Here is a 20,201-nt window from a genome sequence, read left to right on the forward strand (position 1 = left end):
CTCAGTACACTAATCCACAAGGCAGCTTTTTAAAACATGTATAGGTAGCTACAGTCATAAAGCTTGAACAGTAGAACCTCTGTTGAGGCCTAGGGAGATGGTAATCGAGCTTGAAAACCTTAGTTCAGATTTGCAGACTCCATGTAGAACTTGTTGCGTTGGTACATTTCTGTAACCTTGACTGGGGTGTGTATGTATGCAAAGACAGGTGGATCTCTCAAAGGCTCCATGGCCAGCCAGTTTAATCAAAAATGGCAAGCTTCGGGTTTAGTTTTAAAAAAAAAAAAAATCAAAACCGAACAAAAAAAAACCAAGTAAAAATAACAACAAAACAAGTCTCAAAGAAAATAAAGTAGAGAAGTGATTGAGGAAGATTATCCTGGCTGGTTTCCATACACTCCCACATAAGTGACTATTTCCCCCCCACACACATACACACTACATCATACGTACATAGTCTCTGTTAGGGTTTTTTCTGTTCTATTTTGGTTTGGTTTGGGTTTGTTTATTTTGTTTGGTAATTTTTTGTTTGTTCTATAACATTTATTTATTCCTTTTCTCCCCCCTTAGACAGGGTTTCTCTGTAGCTTTGGAGTCTGTCCTGGACTAGCTCTGTAGACCAGGCTGGCCTCGAACTCACAGAGATCCACCTGCCTCTACCTCCCGAGTGCTGGGATTACAGGCGTGCGCCACCACCACCCAGCTTATATATTTATTTATTGAGGAATGCACTTTCTGTGGTGTGCATGTGAAGTTTTGAGTACAATTTTTCAGTCATTTCTTTCATTTTGTATGACCTAGGATCAAACTCAGATCCTTAGGCTTGGCAGCAAGTGCCTTAACCTGTCCAAGCCATCTGATGGCCTAGTGTTTTTATTTATTTGAGAGAAGGTCTCAGATAAACTTGAGCCATGTAGCAGAGGATGATCTCAAATTCCTGCTCCTCCTGACATTCCAAGTCCTGGGATTACAGCATATTGTCAGCATACCTGGATTCAGGGTATGTAGTTCAGGACTCAGGGTATGTAGTCCAGGCAGGCATTTAACTATAGCAATCCTCCTTCCTTGGCCTCTAAAGTTCTGGGATTATAGGCATGGGCTACCACCCCCAATTGGTAACTTTCTAGAGGGTGTTGTAAGAAAGTATGTGGCCATTTGGTGTGACAAAGAAATTAAAAATAGTTGGCATGTTGTTGTTTTGTTTTGAGATAGGATCTTTGTTATATACAGCCTTAAATGCTTTGTTCAGAATATGTCTCCTCCTACTTCTCCCCCCTCCCACCACCCCCCACAAGACAAAGTTTCTCTGTGTAACAGTCTTGGCTGTCCTGGAACTCAGTATGTAGATCAGGTTTCGAACTCACAGAGATCCTCCTGCCTCTGTCTCCCAAGAGCTAGGACTGAAATCGTGCACCACCACTGCCTGGCTCCTTCTACTTCTTAAGAATGTTTGGATAAAGGCACAGCCTAAAAGTTTAAAACAACCACATAAAAGAGAGCATTCTGGCTTATGGATTAGATTGCATTTATAAACAGGAAAATAAATTGGTGAATATGAGTTAACCAAAGTTTGGGTAAAAAGTTTTTCTTTACATGCATTTATCTGATACTAATTTTTTTAAGTTTATCCTAAAATATTGATTATTATAGCATGTAAACTTACTTTGGGTGGGAAAAGTACATGTGGGAAATTGAAACTGTTTTAAACATGTAAATTGATCAGTCCTACAATTTTTGTTGTTGTTTTTTGTAAATAATCTGGATCGCTTGTTTTATGTGCTGGGATGCTAGTTGTTTCCATTAATGAGCTTAACTTGCATTCTAGCTTCACCGTTCAGAGACAGGCTTCGTGTGGTGGGTTGTGTGGCAGTGTCTGTCAGTAGTGAAGACAAATAGCACCAGAGACACTTAGCCCATCCAATCTCACCCAGGGCATAGGTCGGTCTCGCTTTCAGACTTCTCCATAAGTCTTACTTCTTTCATTCTGTCTTCTCTCCTTTTTTTTTTTTCTAAATAGCAGATTGATACTGATTGAAACTAAATCTGTTTGTAAAGTATTAAACTTTACATGAATATTATAAGAAGAAAAATAGAAAATGAAGGTTGGCATGTAAGGTGTTGAAAAAGCAGGTTTGCAGCCACTCTGTGTCTTCTGTGTTTCAGTTTATTGGCAACAAAAACCTTGTGTCTTTTTTTCTTTGATCTGAAAATATATATGTCCTTATATCTGGTGACTTTTGTGAGACAAGATGTTTACCAGTAAGACAAATAATGCTCCTCATCAAGAATAACCGAGTTTCCTTGGTGTATGATAGATCAGAAAGTGTATACCCAGTGCCTGTGCTGGTTTTCAGGGATATTTCTGAGTAGGCAGTAGTTGCCTCCTTCTCTGTTCCACTATTGGCTTACATAGTACACTACAAAAAGTTCATGGCCTTTGCAGGGTCCTTTTAGAAAATTTAATTTGCATAGATAATTGAAAATGTACAAATATGTGTGCATACTTAATTGCTAGGATCAGATCTGAACTCAGGGTCTTAATTAAATATCATTAATGGGATGGATTTTAAATCAGTGAAACATGTTTATTTGTTTTGAGGATCTTAAAGAATAGTTCTAGTTTTAAGCTCTCTGTGAGTATTATTATCAGATAAAATACAATATCATTTTAAGCACTAATGTTATGGTTGTTAAATAACTTATACCATCTAGAACTGAGTTCTTCATTTTAAAGTGTTGTTTAAGCAAGGGATATATAAAATAACATAGGTTTCTGTATATGATAAAACTTAAAATCTAGTTTATTTTTTCTTAACAAATTAGATATTTGTATATTCTGGCATGTTTTTCTGACAATCTTTTTATCCCAGGTATTTTGAACATTCATAGTGACCTTTAATGATGTGTCAACATTTTCTTTGTAATGGGAAGTGAAGCCAGGGCCTCGTGAGTGGTAGGCATTGCTCTGCTACTAATCTGTGCTCTTAATTCCCTCTGTCAATTCAGAGAAGCCAAAGAGGGCCAGTGAGATGGGTCAGTGAGTTGAGATACTTGCTACCATACCCAACAACTTGAGTTGGATCCCTGGAACTCACATGGCAGACAAAGAGAAATGACTCACACAATTTGTCATCTGACCTCTACATGTGTGCAATGACATGTGAGCACACACACACACACACACACACACACACACACACACACACACACACACAGAGTAAATATATAACTATAACAATAAGAAAAATAAGCCATATGGACAGTTCAAGTTCATCATAATGGGTGACATTTAATTTGCAAAGACTAGAATACAACCACAGGACACGAGAGACATGATGTTGATGCCCCCCCCCTTTTGTTTGTTTGTTTTTGAGACAGGGTTTCTCTATGTATCTTTGGCACCTGTCCTGGATCTTGCTCTATAGACCAGGCTAGCTTTGAACTTACAGAGATCCGCCTGTCTGCCTCCCGAGTGCTGGGATTAAAGGTGTGCGCCACCACCGCTGGCTGAGGTTTCCTTTTTTGTTTGGGTGGTTTTTTTTTTTTTTTGAGACAGAGTCATTCTGCATAGCCTTGGCTGCCCTTGCTTGGCTGTCCTTGTACTCACAGAGTTTTACCTACCTCTGTCTCCCAAGTTCTCGAATTAAAAGCATATGCTACTATGCCCAGGTTCCCTTCATTTATTTTATTTTTATCTTGTTTTTAATTTTTTTTTTTTGAGACAGGGTTTCTCTGTGTAATAGCCCTGGCTGTTCTGTTCTGGAAGTTGCTTTGTAGACCAAGCTAGCCTTGAACTCACAAAGATTCACCTGCCTCTGCCTCCCAAGTGCTGGGATTAAAGACGTGTGCCACCACCACCTGGCTGATTCCCTTCATTTATAAAATTTAAAATTAGGGTTGGGGATTTAGCTCAGTGGTAGAGCACTTGCCTAGCAAGCGCAAGGCCCTGGGTTTGATCCTTAGCTCCAAAAATTTTTTTTTTAATTAATATATTCTTCTGAGGTAATAAATTTTCACTAGTAAATTGTAGATTGTCAGTTTTCCTCTGGATATTTCCTATTTGTGATATTCTCTGTGGTCACAGAAAGTTTTGTGGAAAAATAGTTAGCTTATATAAATTAAGCTAAGTTTAAAAACAGTTATTTCACAAAAGAAAATAGAGATGTATTCACATAGTACTTAGATGAGTAAATAAGTTTAGGGGAAAACTTCCATGGTTACAAAAGATGGGTAAGCCGGGCGGTGGTGGTAGAAACCCTGTCTGGGGCGTGGGGGGGGGGGAGTAACTCAAGGAACAAATAAGATTGTGTAATTAATCATGGAAATACATTGTAACTATTTTGCTCTATAAGGCAATAAAATCAGAGTGTTTTTCTGGGAACCAGGGTTTGAGTCCCTGCACTCACTTAGTGGCTCACAAGTCTATAACTAGAATCTGACACAACCCAGTGCCCTCTTCTGACCGTTTTGGGCATTGCAAGCACATGGTACAATTTCATTCAGACAGGCAAAACACCTATACACATAAACCCAAAATAAAACATTTTAAAAAGAGATTAAAACATTTATTAAGGGTTGGGGATTTAGTTCAGTGGTAGAGCACTTGCCTAGCAAGCGCAAGGCCCTGGGTTCAATCCTCAGCTCCAAAAAACAAACAAACAAACAAACAAATAAATAAATAAAAAGCAAATAAAAAAATCCAGCTGTAACTTTTAAAAAAGCATTTATTAAAACACTTTGGGGTTCTGTGTTTTTAATAAGCAGCAGTTTAACAAAGACTGAACATTCCTAACATCAAAATAGGGTGTTTGTACTGAAAACAGGCCAGGGAAGTGTTACCATGTTTTGTTCATAGGAACTTACAAATAGAAATGAGTGCACAAGACCAAGATGGCAGTGCACACCTGCAATCTCAGCACTCAGCAGGGTGCAGCAAGAAGAGTGCTGTGAATACAAGGCCCACGTGGGCTACACAGCAAGACCCTACCACAAAAACAAAACAGCTGATCGTGGCGACACACCCCTTTAATCCCACTACTGAAAAGGCAGGAGCAGGCAGGTCTCTGTGAGTTCAAGGCCAGCCAGAGATACATAGTAAGACTGCTTCAAACAAATCATGCCCCCCAAAATATAAACAAGCAGGATTTTCTTATCACTTCAGTTTTATAGAATGCCAGTTAATTTTTTGAATGATTATATAATTGCCTGAAAGGTCTTTAAAGGTAACTTAAGAATATTTATAGTATTCCCAGAATTATTCTGTATTATTGTTCTAGTAATACTTGAAATTGACAGGTTAGTGTTTAGAAATTGAAAATGTCCTTGTTATCCTTGTTTTTATATTTTAATGAAATAATATTAAGATTTTTTTTGTGGTAAATTTAGGGTTAACATGTAAATAAGCAATCTCTAAGTAGTTACATTATATTTTTAGGAAAGACTCTCTAGATAAAGGGCAAGTTGTTATCTCTGAACTCTCAGTAGTTTGCCTGTATCAGGTACTGCTGCTGTAGTGCTATACAATCTAAGGATTTTACATTTAAATAATCTCCAACCCAACTTGTTTGCCAGTATTCATCTGACTGCGTATAAATGAACTTTCTATGATCCCCTTTTTTAATTCAATTAATTTTCTAGTACAGCAACTCAGAGAACTCAGGAAACACATTTTCTAATTCATTTTAAGAGTATTTTAAAGCACAGAAATGAATAGACCAATGAGATGATTCATAGGACATATAAATATGATTGGCTAAATTTTTGGTGTTGTTTATTTCCCTAATCTCCAGGCTCTCTAAGTGGGAGGATGGGGCTGTGAGCACTAACCCTTTGACTTGAGGACATGTTTATTCTTGTGGCAATCAGCCCCTTGTCCCGTCTTGTGTGTTTTAGCAACTTCCCCCCAAACTACCTTATTGATACAATCTCAGGCGGTTGAAAAATGCTTGTTATAAATTAAAACCAGAAAACAAGAGAGACACTGTTTTTTTAAAAGAAAAAAAAAAGGCAACAAAACCCATCTTTATCATTCTGAAGCAGAAGGCCAAAATTTTAACCATAGATACTTATTGTTCTATTCAACTTAGGAGATTTCTAGGAGCTGTAAGCCAGGAATCCTGGATCAAAAACCAAAACACATATATCAGAACATCAGAACTACATAATTTGCTGTTGACTTCATTATGGCCTTACACATATACTTTCCCTCTGTCCTTGGCAGGGATCTCTGAGATGTTCATATTCTGCATTCTTGTGCGCATGATAGTTAGACTCAGAAAGGTGGGCTGGAGTAAGTGCTTTAGAAAAATACAAGTTTATAGCATTCATGCTGCTTGCTTTGTGTGATCCACTGCAAATAGTGCGTGCTGTTAAAGAATTTCTCTGAAAGTCAAGAATATAGACACACACAAACACAAATTTTAGTTTCATTATAGCCAATAGTTGGAACAGATGAAGGAACATTAGATATATCTTTCCTATTTTGTCCAAAATGAGCACCATTGTATTTTCCAAAGGAAAAGAAAAAATATATTTAAACCCAAAGTGGCTACAAACCAGCTCCTAAACTGTCATTGACCTTAGCATCTAGATTTTGTAGTTTTTACAGATCTTTAAAAATATTTATTTACCAAGAAAACATTGCATTAATGCATGATACAAATTTGATAAATTTTTCTTTAAATTGGAATGCAGTTTAAAAGTGACTGAATTTTCTAATTTCAGCTACTGCATTTGACAGGATGCAGACTGTAAAGTGGAACTGGTATCATCAACTTCTTCAGGTTCTTTGACTTATGGTAGTTGGGAGAAAACTTTTGAGTGGCATTACATAGATCACATTACAGATCGCTAACATGACTGTGCTCTTCAACCTTGACAACAATGAAAAATTCGGGGGTGGTTGTCATTCTTTGAAGTAATTCATATGTTTTGATACATGCTTTCAGTTGGGTTCAGTTAATTTAGTAGCACAGCTTTTTATTACCTAAACACTGACTTTCTTACATTTTAGCTCTACAATTGAAAATGAGTGATTTCATTAACGGTGCATTACATTTAAGTAATGGTGCATCACATTTGAATTTTTATTGTGCAGTTTTAAAACTGTAGCATAAATGGTTGTAGACACAAATTAAATTTAAGCACATTACCGATTTTTATTTATGTGTACAATTATATATTGTACATGATAAAATAGTAATTTGAATTACAGGTAACCTCCAGCCTAAGCAGTGTTAGTATGTCTCAGTGCTACTGCTAATTGATGCACAATCTGTTCTGCAGAGACTTACTTAAATTTTGCAATGCATACTTGATAAATGATTTAAGATATTTTTATAGGAATTCTTGTGTTCTAGAAATTTTCATGCTTAATTTTTTTGCTAGGCTTTAGACAGTAAGATTTGCTGTTTACTACCATATACAATTAGCAGGCCTTTTTAAAAGAGAGCTAATAGAAAGAAGCTAATTTTTGAACACATAAGACTTTATAAGAAAAGTCCATCTAGTATCCACCCTTTTCTGCTTTTTATTCATTCTTAAAGGATGGATTTTTTTTTGTTACTCATGGTTTTGATGTGCTGTTTCCAACTTTGAGATTTTCAGTGACCAGCCTGTTTGTTTATCCTCTGCAACCAAGCATGTCTCCATTACCCTCTCACGTTTATTCTCAAGGATTTTACAGTCAAGTTACAGTGATGGTACCAGTTCCATTTTGCCTCCAGTTCAGTTGACTATCTTTTTTTCCCTCTCTTTATTTTTCATTTTATAATTGGTATCTGGAATAATCAGCAGCTCTTTTCTCATTTATTTTCTCATATTTTTATTCCAGGATTTGCCTCTGAAGCAGGGAGTGTCTGCATTAAAAATGACCTGTAGTTCTCTGCTTCATAGGTTAGAAACTTATTTTAATATTTTGTGGCTAAGCACAGTCCCACTTTTCAAATTCTATAATGAATTATTTAATTGGCATTGAATGTGGACCACAAACATATATTTCATATTGGGGTTTTCTATATTACTTTTAAATGATTAAAATTCAACAGAACATTCAGCTGAGGCAATAAAAGCTTTATTCTTGCTTTACAGCTTAAAACACTAAATTAGATTCTTAAAAATTTATCAATTATAACAAAAGTAAAAATGCTATTTGGGCATTTTTTAAAAATTGTATTTCTTAGGCTTTGTATTGCTTAAAGCACTTATATTCTAAAACTTAACCAAATTCTAATTATTTGTTTTGGGGAAAACAATCAGTTCACAAATCACATTTTCATTGGGACTGCTAGCCAGCATAGGTGAAAACATGTATAGTGTATTTACTCTTGGATTGTACACTGCAGATGCTTCTTCAGCTCCCTCCTCTTCCTCCATGGGCGGTGCTTGCAGCTCCTTTACCACCTCTTCCAGCCCTACCATTTATTCTACCTCAGTCACCGACAGCAAGGCTATGCAAGTGGAGAGCTGCTCCTCAGCCGTGGGGGTAAGTAACAGAGGGGTAAGTGAAAAGCAGTTAACCGGTAACACAGTTCAGCAGCATCCATCAACCCCGAAGAGGCACACAGTTTTGTACATCTCACCACCACCTGAGGACTTGCTGGATAACAGTCGGATGTCCTGCCAGGATGAGGGGTGTGGATTGGAATCTGAGCAGAGCTGCAGTATGTGGATGGAGGATTCCCCCTCCAACTTCAGTAACATGAGCACCAGTTCCTACAATGATAACACTGAGGTACCTCGTAAATCACGAAAACGAAATCCAAAGCAGAGGCCGGGGGTCAAACGACGAGATTGTGAAGAATCTAATATGGATATATTTGATGCCGACAGTGCCAAAGCACCTCACTATGTGCTTTCTCAGCTTACCACGGACAACAAAGGCAACTCAAAAGCTGGAAATGGGTTGGTATCCACATTTTTTAAAGTTCTATCACCATTATGCAAAGCAAAAACGTAAATCATTCCCAAATTTTCTTAATTCTCAGTTCAAATTTGCATATAAAGCAAAAATGCTAATTTTATCCTTGAAGTACATGAAATTTTCAACTTAAAATCAAATTTTACTAGAAAAATAATTTTAAAATAGCAGTAGATTATAGCAAAGGAATTTTATTATGGGTATGTTTAGTAGTAGGTGTAATAGAAAAGATAATCTGTTTTGAAATAACTTTTAAACTTCAAACTGACTTATTTTAAAAGGATTTAAAAATATATTTACCTGTAGAAATAAGTAATAGTATGGTGATGCTAGCTAAAACACTTAAATGTTCTCCAGAAGTTAATTTGTTCTTTTAGCAGTTTATTTCATATGGTTCATTCCATTATATTTTTAAAAGAATTTTATGTTTTATTTTTGTTTTTCATCTTTACTTGATGAAAACAAGAAAAAAACAAAGATGACTCTATTCTCATATAGGTTCCTTTGTTTGAATTTTTTTTCTTTGATACATAGTTCCAGTTCAGGAATTTTTTTAAAAAATGTTACTCTTTTTATCCCTCTCGCCCTCCACATTCTGTTTCTTACTTGAAAGACGATGAAACAGGATCATGGGTACATTTCAAGCTTTCTGTTCCATCTGTGCCCTTGGTACACTACTCACCAAATCCATTTCAATGGTTATGTTACAGAATATTCCATGCTATAATACAGATTAACGTGATTTACTTTAGGACTCCTTTAGTATTTTAATTGTAATATTTAGTTGCTGGACTTTTGAAAGTAAGTTTTCTACAGTATATTCAGTAAAATTTAACTCATTAGATTTTGAGAATTAGTTTTTAAGGAGGCAGAATATGATTCTTTAGGTAACCCAGGATCACTTGCAATTCCCACATTGCCAAAAAAAAAGCTTTGATTGGTGTACTCCATGATGACATCTTTGATCTGTTACATTAAAAATCCAACTCAGTAATATATTTGCCATAATAAATATTAAATGTGCCTGTAAATGATCCCCTGTGTACATTTTAAAATTAATAGCAGTCATTTAAGCAAGAATTAGTTAAGTCTATACTCACAAGTTTGAAATCCCATAATGAAGCTCATATCCTTATAGTCTAACCTAAAAATTAATTTGAAAAAAATTAGCCTACTTTTTTCCCTTTATACTTTTACTTAAATAAATAAATAAATTCCTTTAGAATGATTTAGTTGAATAATTTAAATGCTTTACAGTTTTAAAAAGTCTACATTAGGCAGTTTCCAAAAGAAAACGTGATATACAGCTTTTCCTAATATGTCACAGTTTAATAGTCCAGAAATTGAAAAAGGAGTATTTTATTCAACTATAAAATGTAGGTTAAGGCTCTGAAACACGATGCAACACCCCAAGTCCTCTAAGGAAGTGTGACTGATAGTACAGATCTGAAAGGTGTGTGGATGTCAATAAATGTGTGCTTTCTGGGCTGCGGTGGAAAAGGTCTTCATAAAGTTTCAGAGAAAGATATTTTTCTATTTGTACTGAAATGGTTATTAAAGTTTCCAGTTAAGAACAGTAAAGTTTTGACTTAGGGATAGTCAAAGTCAAACAGTGATTTACTGTTGCTGATTGAAAAGATTTCTTGACGTACATCTTTTCTGCTTCTGCTTTTGTATGATAGATATATCTTAGAAATGATTTGAGGTTACCAGGGAAAGTATAATGACATTGGTCAAGACAAAACTTTCATGAAATAATTCATGAAGCAGAAACTTCATCAAGCAGCAGAAGAAATGCCCATCTTCTTAGGTAATGGACAATTATTTGACAATAGTATATGGAAATGATGAAGAAGTTTAAAATTTGAATTTATGAGGAATATATTGAGGAAAGGATGAAAGCAAATGTAAAATACATGGACAACCATTCTTAATCTGTAGTTCTAGCTAATTGCCTGTTTTTTTCCAATGATGAGAAAGATGTTAGAAACATGAAATCTTGAAATGTTTTGAGAGATGAGTAATATAGTCTTCAATATGAGGTGACATAATTTGAAGTTTATATAATGCTAAATATTTATTAAATGAACTTTAGAGTGTGTTGCATATAGCAGTTCATTTATCTTCATGATACCAGAAGTCTTAATAACTGATGGACAGAAGAACAGTTACTTTTACAACTAAAAAGTTAGAGCTTATTAAGGAAACATCTTTTTTTAAAAGCTGCTTATATGTAAATATTGCTGACTGTATCATTCTTAAATTCTTCAGCTAATGGCCTGAGACTCAGCAGCCTTGTTTCTTCTAAAGTTCTATAAGTTTAGATGTGATATTATGTGGATATGAAAGTCATATTAGACTTTTTTGTAGTAAAAATTACTTTGATGACATAGACAACCTGAAGGAATATCTAGCACAGAACCTGAATGTCATTCTAAGTAGAACATGCCACATCACATTGTCTATGGTAGTTGTCATTTAGATGTAAGACTCCAGTGATGGAGTCCCTTCCTAAAATGAGGAAAGCCCTGGCTTTGATGCCCTGCCCTGCAAAAATCAATCAACCATGTCTATAGATGTAAATATACATGCTTTCCATTTTTCCATTTAAACCTAGGGAATTTTAGAATATAGTTGCAAGAACAGGCATGGTAGGTGGTAAATGTGTGTAAGCTCAGCACATGGGAGGCTGAGGCCATGGGCTTATGAGAGGGAAACGAGCCTGGCTTATAGTGAGTTCAAGGCCATTTGGGCTGTGTGATAAGAGCTCTCTCTCAAAAAAATTTTTTAAAAAGCAGAATTATTTTCAGTATTTTAGAAATTATTTAATTCTTTGTTATCTTTTTGTATTTTTTTTTAGATTTATTTATTTATTATGTATACAGAAGAAGGAGACAGATCTCATTACAGATGGTTGTGAGCCACCATGTGGTTGCTGGGAATTGAACTCAGGACCTCTGGAAGAGCAGTTGGTGCTCTTAACCTCAGAGCCATCTCTCCAGCCCCTGTTATCATTTTAGTGTGTGTATATAAATATATATTTGATATATGTATCAAAGATAAATATTTTTTAGCATATATATCAATTCATTCAACAGATGTTCATTCCAAACAAGATACTTGTTTTATAGGAATCATTTTCATTTACTTTCAAAATGCTAGCTTGACTAGTATAAATAAATATAAAAAGCACACCTGACAAAATTAGTTGTCATGTCATTCAAGTTTTCTTGGTACTTCAGTCTAAAATTTTTCATTTTCTATTATGACTAATACATATGAACTATAAATATTTGAAAAATATAAGAAAGTAAGTAAATAACCTATAATCTAGTCACTCGTGTAAACTGCTACTATCATTATGTTACAGTTTCTTTCAGTTCTTGTATATATATGTATGTGGGGGATATGTTTGCATAGTTTCCATATATCTTTTTCCCCTCTTTGGTAATAAGACGAATACAAAGAGATCATTATAGAATCTCATGTTTAAGAAATTGTACACTCTTCAAACCAAACATTTGAATTCACTCAGAACTCTAAAAAAACAAACTAATAAACACATTATTTGTCACAAATTGTTCCAGCTTCAGCCTGGTACTTTTGTTCATAGATTTATACCTCTAGGGCCTTTAAAATGACTCACACATACAGGTAATCTTTGACTTAATGGTGTCAGCCTTGTGTAAATGGCTTAGGGTCTGGTCTTGCCCACTTTCCTGTTATCGAAGCTCCTTTTCCTCTTGGCTTTCCTAGTCTTTTTTTCTTCTTCTTCCTGTTTGCCTTCATCAGCAAACATCTCATGTGAGCTTGCCCTGTCAGTGCTGCTGAATCCTGTGTCAGGGTTGGCCTTTCCTCCATACTTCTGGCCCTTCCCTAGGGGTCGTTTTTATTGCGGCAACAGCTGGTTACATCTGTATTGGTAAAGTTTAGAGCAGGTTTAAGTTGTTCTAAAAATCATGATCCTCTTCTGGGGATCCAGTTACTTTGTTGTGAGTAAAAAAGCATGATAGGCCTGACTTTTCAGGAACAAAAATGGATAATTTTAAATCTGTTTCATATTGCTCAAAGGGGTGTGTATGGTTTTATTCTGCTTATTTTCATCGGGTATTTGTATTACATTAGCTACTTTATAGAAGTTCTAATCACAGTTTTGGATATTATATTATAAACAAATGCTTAAAACATAGTCTTAGAGCCAGGCATGTGCTAGGTGGGGTGGCACTATAAGGGCATCCTCAGCTAGACAGCAGCTTGAAGACAGCCTGGGGTATTATGAGAACCTGTCTCCAAAAAACTACAAAAGCTTCCACAATTAAAAAAAAACTAAGTACAATTACCTTTGCTATCGAGCTCAGATTATAAGATTTTTTTTGAGCTTTTTTCATTTAACCAGTCACAGATAAAAATAATCTGGAAAAAAATTACACTTATTATTTAAAGTAAACTTCATTTCCCAATAAAAATTGAGTCACTGATTTTTTATTATAAATTTCTTATTTTGATTTACTGAGAAAGAAATCCAAAAGGATGTATACATCTCCCTCCATTGTTGAACCTGTAGGCCTTGTGTGCTGGCTTCGTAGTTCTCGCTGTTCTCTTTTTTCTTTTGCTTTGCAAATCTGATTAAAATGTGACCATAGTCTTTTAGCTTTCTAGAAGACTCATGTGATTTTGACACTATATTTTAACTGGATTGCAGTGTGAAAACTTCAGAAATTACTGCATCGTTTTCCTTCTTCCACCCAACCATTTTTTCCCTTTTCCCTGTCCAGCTTTCTTTTTCATGGCATATAGTTATACTTGGTTCAGAAATATTTTAGATACTTTGGTTATATAGGATGTTTCTTCCTTTAGGCTGTGTTCTATTTTATCAATATTCTAAGCAGTTATTTTTAGTGTTTTCATCTTTCTGTTTCTTCCTTTATTGAAGTAGCTTTTGTAGAAAAGTTTTTGATGTTTTCTTCCCATGTTGTGCTTTGGTTTCTCAGAACATTGGACAACCAAAAGGGAACTGGAGTAAAGAAGAGCCCTATGTTGTGTGGACAGTATCCGGTTAAAAGTGAGGGGAAGGAACTGAAGATAGTTGTACAGCCTGAAACCCAGCACCGAGCTCGGTACCTGACAGAGGGCAGCCGAGGCTCAGTAAAGGACAGAACACAGCAAGGCTTTCCGACAGTGAAGGTACTCATTTTATTTAGTAATGTGTGAAGACTGACCAATGAGATGGCTTTGCCAGTAAAGGTTTATTCCCAGAACCCAAAGAGAACTGGCTCTACATAGTTGTCCTGACCTCCACATACCCACGCCATGGCACACGCATGCCCACATACATGCTCCCTACACACAACCATCAAATAATTGTAAAAATAATGCATGTGTGTGTGATGAATTTCCTTTAATTTTTATTAATTATTTAAACCTCAGAAAAAGTTTCCTGGAATAGAAGGATAGAATTATTAGCTCAGTATAATAGGAAACAAATGTCTAATTGGGCCACAAGCCAAATAGTAGTACTTAGATAATATTTGAATTGTTGTTTGTTTAGCTGGTTGGTTTTGGGGTTTTTTTGAGATATGTTTTACTATAATCCAGGCCAGCCTTGAATTCATGGCACACCTCCTGCCTCAGTCTCCTGAGTGCTTAAATTATAGGCATGCCTGGTTAAATTTTAGTTAGAAAGATGAGAGTATGTTCTGAAAAGAAGAAATATCTACAGCTTTTCAGTTATCTTCCTTTTTTGTTTGGTAGTGGTAGTAGATTCGTCCAGAAAAGTTTTATTCAAGAAGCAGTTTTAAGTGAATGCAAAGAAACATAGTAGAAATTGCTAAGAACTTAACCAGGCATGATAGAGCACGATTTTATTTATAGCTTTTCTTTAATATACGAGTGTTCTGTCCACATGTACAAATGCAGGCCAGAGAGGGCATCAGATTCTGTTATAGATGGTTGTGAGCCACCGTGTCAGTGCTGGAAATTGAACTCAGGACCTCTGGACGAGCAGTGGAGCAGCGAGTACTCTTTGTTTTTGTTTGGTTGGTTGGTTTTGGTTTTTGTGGGGGGGGTTTTGTGGTTTTTGTTTGTTTGTTTGTTTGTTTGTTTGTTTTTGAGACAGTGTTTCTCCGTGTAGCTTTGCACCTTTCCTGGAACTCACTCTGTAGCCCAGGCTGGCCTCAAACTCACAGAGATCTGCCTGCCTCTGCCTCCCGAATGCTGGGATTAAAGGCATGCGCCACCACCGCCCCAAGCAGCGAGTACTCTAGTTCGTGAGGTTTTTTTGTTGTTGTTGTTGTTGTTGTTGTTTTGTTTTGTTTTTCTGTTTTGTTTTTTAACTCTTTCCCCTTTGGGGGCCCACCACCCAGTTCCCAGATAAATACACTTATGAATGCTCAGCCTTAGATTGGCTTGTTTCTTGTCTGCTTTTCTTAATTTAAATTATCCTGCATACCTTTTGCCTCTGGGCTTTTACTTTTCTCAGTTCTGTATACCTCTCTTTCCTTCTTATTCTGTTGCTGGCTGTGTGGCTAGCCTCAGTTGTCCTCTTCCTCTTCTTTCCTCTCTCCTCTCTCCTCTCTTCTGTTTTATTCTTTCTCGCTGCCTCTCTGCCCCACCTGTCTCCCTCTCCTGCTTAACAATTGGCCATTCAGCTCTTCATTAGACCAGTTATGTGTTTTAGGTAGGCATAGTAACACAGCTTCACAGAGTTAAACAAATGTAACATAAAAATGCAACACATCTTTACATCGTTAAACAAATGTTCTACAGCATAAACAAATACAACATATCTTAGCCTAATATTCCACAAAATTAATCTCTGAGCCATCTCTCCAGCCCCTAGTAGCACATGCTTTTAATTCCAGCATTTAAGAGTCAGAGACTGGCATATCTTCATGAGTTGGAGGTCAACATAGTCTCTATAGAGAGTTCCAGGCCAGCCAGGACTACCTGTCTCAAAACAAAAATAAGATTTTTAAAGTTGTAAGAATTACCTTTTAAGAACTTTGACTTGAAGTAAAATTTTATCACTTGGTATATTTATTATAAAGAATATTATTATTGAAAACATGAACTGTCATTTCATTTTTGAATGAAATCATGATTAAAGCTCAGGATTGGGAAACTTGTCTATGATCATTTATTTACACCAGTGTTACCGCTCTAATCTATCTGCATCCAATCCCTCAAGTCCAGGACACATAATAGGCAAGAAGGAAATTCAAGTTATGCTTTGTGTGTGTTTAGCTGGATATTTTAATTGTTTTGTCAGTGTTCTTAATCACTCAACAGACACTCCAAAAACAAACAAACAAAAATCCCAAAAAACTTGACATGTTCTCTGTTCTCTGCTAAATAATTTCATAATCCATCTGTAAAAGGAAATCAGAGTGCATACACACTTCCTTATTTCCTTAATTATTTCCCTGATAATGGTAGTCACTGCCCAGAGATGCTCCTATAGTGGGATATAAAGATGTGACATTTTTGTAGTTTCTCTTGTGCACTTTATCAGCAGCTTCAGTGTTTTACTATAAAGCATAATGAATAGATACACTGTCTGAGCGGTTGTGTATGTATTCCCATTCGCTTATACAAATAGATTATGTGATGGTTTAGCTTAGGCATCTAAAGTAATTAAAATGTAGTTATTGTAGATCCCGTGCAATATTTTTCTTTATCTTTAGTTTTGAGCCTGGCCTTTATTTCAGCTCCCTCCGCTAGCTTTATTTTTTTGAGACAGGACTGTGTATAGTTCTAGCTGTCTTGGAACTCAAAGAGATCCACCTGTCTGCTGTGATTAAAGGTGCATGCTACCATGCCTGATTCCGTTTTCTTTTTGGAGCTGAGGATCGAACCCAGGGCTTGCTTAGCAAGCGCTCTACCACTGAGCTAAATCCCCAACCCTCCAGTTTTTTTATAAGAAAGATTTTGGACTGGGTGTGTGGCTCAGGGGTGAGCACCTGGGTTCAGTCTTCACAACTCAAAAAAGTTTTTACCTATTTTTCTTACTATTTCTTCATCTAACTTTTTTTTCTTTTTGGTTTTTCGAGACAGGGTTTCTCTGTGTAGCTTTGGAGCCTGTCCTAGAACCTGCTCTTTAGATGAACTCACAGAGATCCGCTTGTCTTTGCCTTCCAAGTGCGGTTTCTTCATCTAGTTTTAAATACAAGATTTTTTTTTTGGTTTTTCGAGACAGGGTTTCTCTGTGTAGCTTTGCGCCTTTCCTGGAACTCACCTGTAGCCCAAACTGACCTTGAACTCACAGAGATCTGCCAGCCTCTGCCTCTTAAGTGATGGGGTTAAAGGCGTGTGCCACCACTGCCCAGCCAGGATTTGATTTTGAATGCTTAGTTTATAATGAGCTTATTTGAAATGCTAACTAGTGCTTTTTCTGCATGTTATCTGATTCCAGCTGGAAGGTCATAATGAACCAGTAGTGTTGCAGGTGTTTGTGGGCAATGATTCTGGTCGAGTGAAACCACATGGATTTTATCAAGCCTGTAGGGTGACTGGACGAAATACTACTCCATGCAAAGAAGTGGACATTGAAGGCACCACTGTTATAGAAGTTGGCCTTGATCCTAGCAACAACATGACACTGGCGTAAGTACTTGATACATTTTTTTCCCTGTGCAAGGTTGTAGGATGTCACACTGACTGGCCTGGAACCCTCTATACAGACCAGGCTGGCCACAAACTCACAGAAGTCTGCCATGCCATCTGAGTGCTGAGTGATGTGTGCCACTATGCATGGCAAATTTTTTATACTTTTTTGTTTGGTTGGGTTTTTTTGTTTTAGTTTTGGTTTTATTCTTTTTGGAGACAGGATCTGTCTACATAGCCCTGGCTGTCCTGGAACTATTGTGTAGTCCAGGCTGGAACTGGCTCTTGGCAGAATTTTTAAATTATGGGTATGTGTGTATGACTGTGTGAGTTTATGTGCATTATGTGTGTGCAGTTGCCCACAGAGATGAGAAGAGGATGTTGGATCTCCTGGATCTAGAGTGACAGAGAGTTGTGAGCCAGCCTTCATGACTGCTGGGAACCAAACCCAAGTTCTCTGTAAGAGTGGCAAGTGCTCTTAACCTGTGAGCCATCTCTCTAGCTCCTATGAAATTTTTTATTTTATTTTATCTTACCTTATTTTCTTATTCTTTTAAATTATAACTGCTCAGCCATTAGCTCAGGCTTACTACTAAGTAGCTCTTTTTTATTTTACACTTCACTATCAAATATATATATATATTTGTTTGTTTGTTTGTTTGTTTTGTTTTGTTTTCTTAGTGTGGAGCTGAGGATCGAACCCAGGGCCTTACACTTGCTAGGCAAGCGCTCTACCACTGAGCTAAATCCCCAACCTCCAAATGTATTTTTATACACCACCCAAAACAAAAACAACAACAAAATCACAGCAGAGTTAGAAATAGAAAAGCAATTTCCCTTATTATGTCTTCTTTGTAGAACTCGTGTTTAATACTTGGACTCAGTTTGTTTGTTTTGTTTTTGTTTGTTTGTTTTTATTTTCTATTATCAGCTTGATACAGTATAAATTCTTATCCTTATAGTGAAATGTTTCACTGAAGCTTGCACAGTGATTGAGTGAAACCAAAACTTATTATAAGCCACAGTCATCCTAGGGTCCCCCTGCTATGTAGTCTCCCTGGATCTGTGGGTTGCAGTCTGATTGTCCTTTGCTTTATATCTAGTATCCACTTATGAGTGAGTACACACCATGTTTGTCCTTCTGAGTCTGGATTACCTCACTGAGGATAATTATTTTTTAGTTCCATCCATTTGCCTGCAAATTTCATGCTGTCATTGTTTTTCTCTGCTGAGTAGTCCTCCATTGTGTATATGTACCACATATTCTTTCTTTCTTTCTTTCTTTTTTTTTTTTTTGGTTTTTTTTTTTTTTGGTTTTTTGAGACAAGGTTTCTCTGTGTAGCTTTGGAGGCTGTCCTGGAACTCACTTTGTAGACTAGGCTGGACTCAAACTCACAGAAATCCGACTGCCTCTGCTTCCCGTATGCTGGGATTACAGGCGTGCACCATAACTGCCCAGCTACACATTTTCTTAATCCATTCTTCAGGTGAACAGGCATCTAGGTTGTTTCCAGGTTCTGACTATTACAGATAATGCTGCTATGAACATAGTTGAGCATGTATCTTTGTGGTATGATTGAACATTCCTTGGGTATATGCCCAAGAGTGGTATGGCTGGGTTCGTTCTTTCTTTCTTTCTTTCTTTCTTTCTTTCTTTCTTTCTTTATTTATTTATTTATTTATTTATTTATTTAATTTATTTTTCTGTTATCAGCTTGATACAGTATAAATTTTTATCTTAATAGTGAAATGTTTCATTGAGGCTTGCTCAGTAATTGAGTGAAACCAAAACTTATTATAAGCCATAGTCAACCTAGGGTTCCCCTTGCTATATATATAGCCTCCATGGTTCTGTGGGTTGCAGTCTGATAGTTCTTTTATATATTATAACTTTTATGATAATCAAGAAAATATTTCTAGTTCCAGAAAATAGAAGATTTTGAGGGTCTGTCTCTTTTTCTCTTTGGTTTTTCAAGACAGGGTTTCTCTGTGTAGCCCTAATTGTCCTGGAACTCATTCTGTAGACCAGGCTGCCCTGGAACTCAGAGATCCCTCTGCCTCTGCCTCTGCCTCTGCCTCTGCCTCTGCCTCTGCCTCTGGAGGGCTGGGACTAAAGGCATGCACCACCACTGCCGCTATATTTTTTAAAAGCACAGAATAAATCTCTTGTAGGCCATTACTTATGTTCACATTTAAGAATAATTTTATAGCCGGGCAGTGGTGGCGCACGCCTGTAATCCCAGCACTCAGGAGGCAGAGACAGGTGGATCTTTGTGAGTTCAAGGCCAGCCTGGTATACAAAGCGAGTTCTAGTACAGCCTCCAAAGCTACAGAGAAACCCTGTCTCAAAAAAAAGAATAATTTTATTTTTTACTGTTTTTTCCATTTTAAAATGAAGATTGACACGATTAAGAGCTTTGAATATTTAAAATTTATCCTTTGGTATTTTCTGACTTTGGGGCCTTATGACTATTACATGTTCAAAGAATTAGTAAAGAATCAGCCTTTTTTTAAAAAAGAAGAAACTTGTTTTATAATATACTATTGCTGGGCAGTGGTGCCACTCACTTTTAATCCCAGCACTCAGGAGGGTCTTTGAGTTCTGGGTCAGCCTGGTCTGCAGATCTAATTCCAGGACAGCCGGGGATACACAGAAAAAATCCTGTCTCAACCCTCCTACTCC

General features: G+C 36.6%; 1 protein-coding gene across 9 annotated transcripts in view; it reads left to right on the forward strand.

The window, feature by feature from the left end:
• Nfat5 (nuclear factor of activated T cells 5) overlaps nucleotides 1–20,201 on the forward strand; it is an 86,556-nt gene that overhangs the window by 39,107 nt on the left and 27,248 nt on the right. For 4 of the 9 annotated variants that reach the window (XM_036188727.1, XM_036188728.1, XM_036188729.1 and 1 more), the window contains 3 exons: nucleotides 8,343–8,901; nucleotides 13,909–14,101; nucleotides 17,328–17,518. In XM_036188727.1, the coding sequence (XP_036044620.1) occupies nucleotides 8,343–8,901; nucleotides 13,909–14,101; nucleotides 17,328–17,518 (943 nt within the window). Of the gene's footprint in view, nucleotides 1–7,831; nucleotides 7,894–8,342; nucleotides 8,902–13,908; nucleotides 14,102–17,327; nucleotides 17,519–20,201 lie in introns of all 9 variants that reach the window. The other 5 variants (XM_036188733.1, XM_036188736.1, XM_036188731.1 and 2 more) reach the window with 4 other exon arrangements.

Source organism: Onychomys torridus, chromosome 5 (genome assembly GCF_903995425.1).
Source record: "Onychomys torridus chromosome 5, mOncTor1.1, whole genome shotgun sequence".
Taxonomy (NCBI): Eukaryota; Metazoa; Chordata; class Mammalia; order Rodentia; family Cricetidae; genus Onychomys; species Onychomys torridus.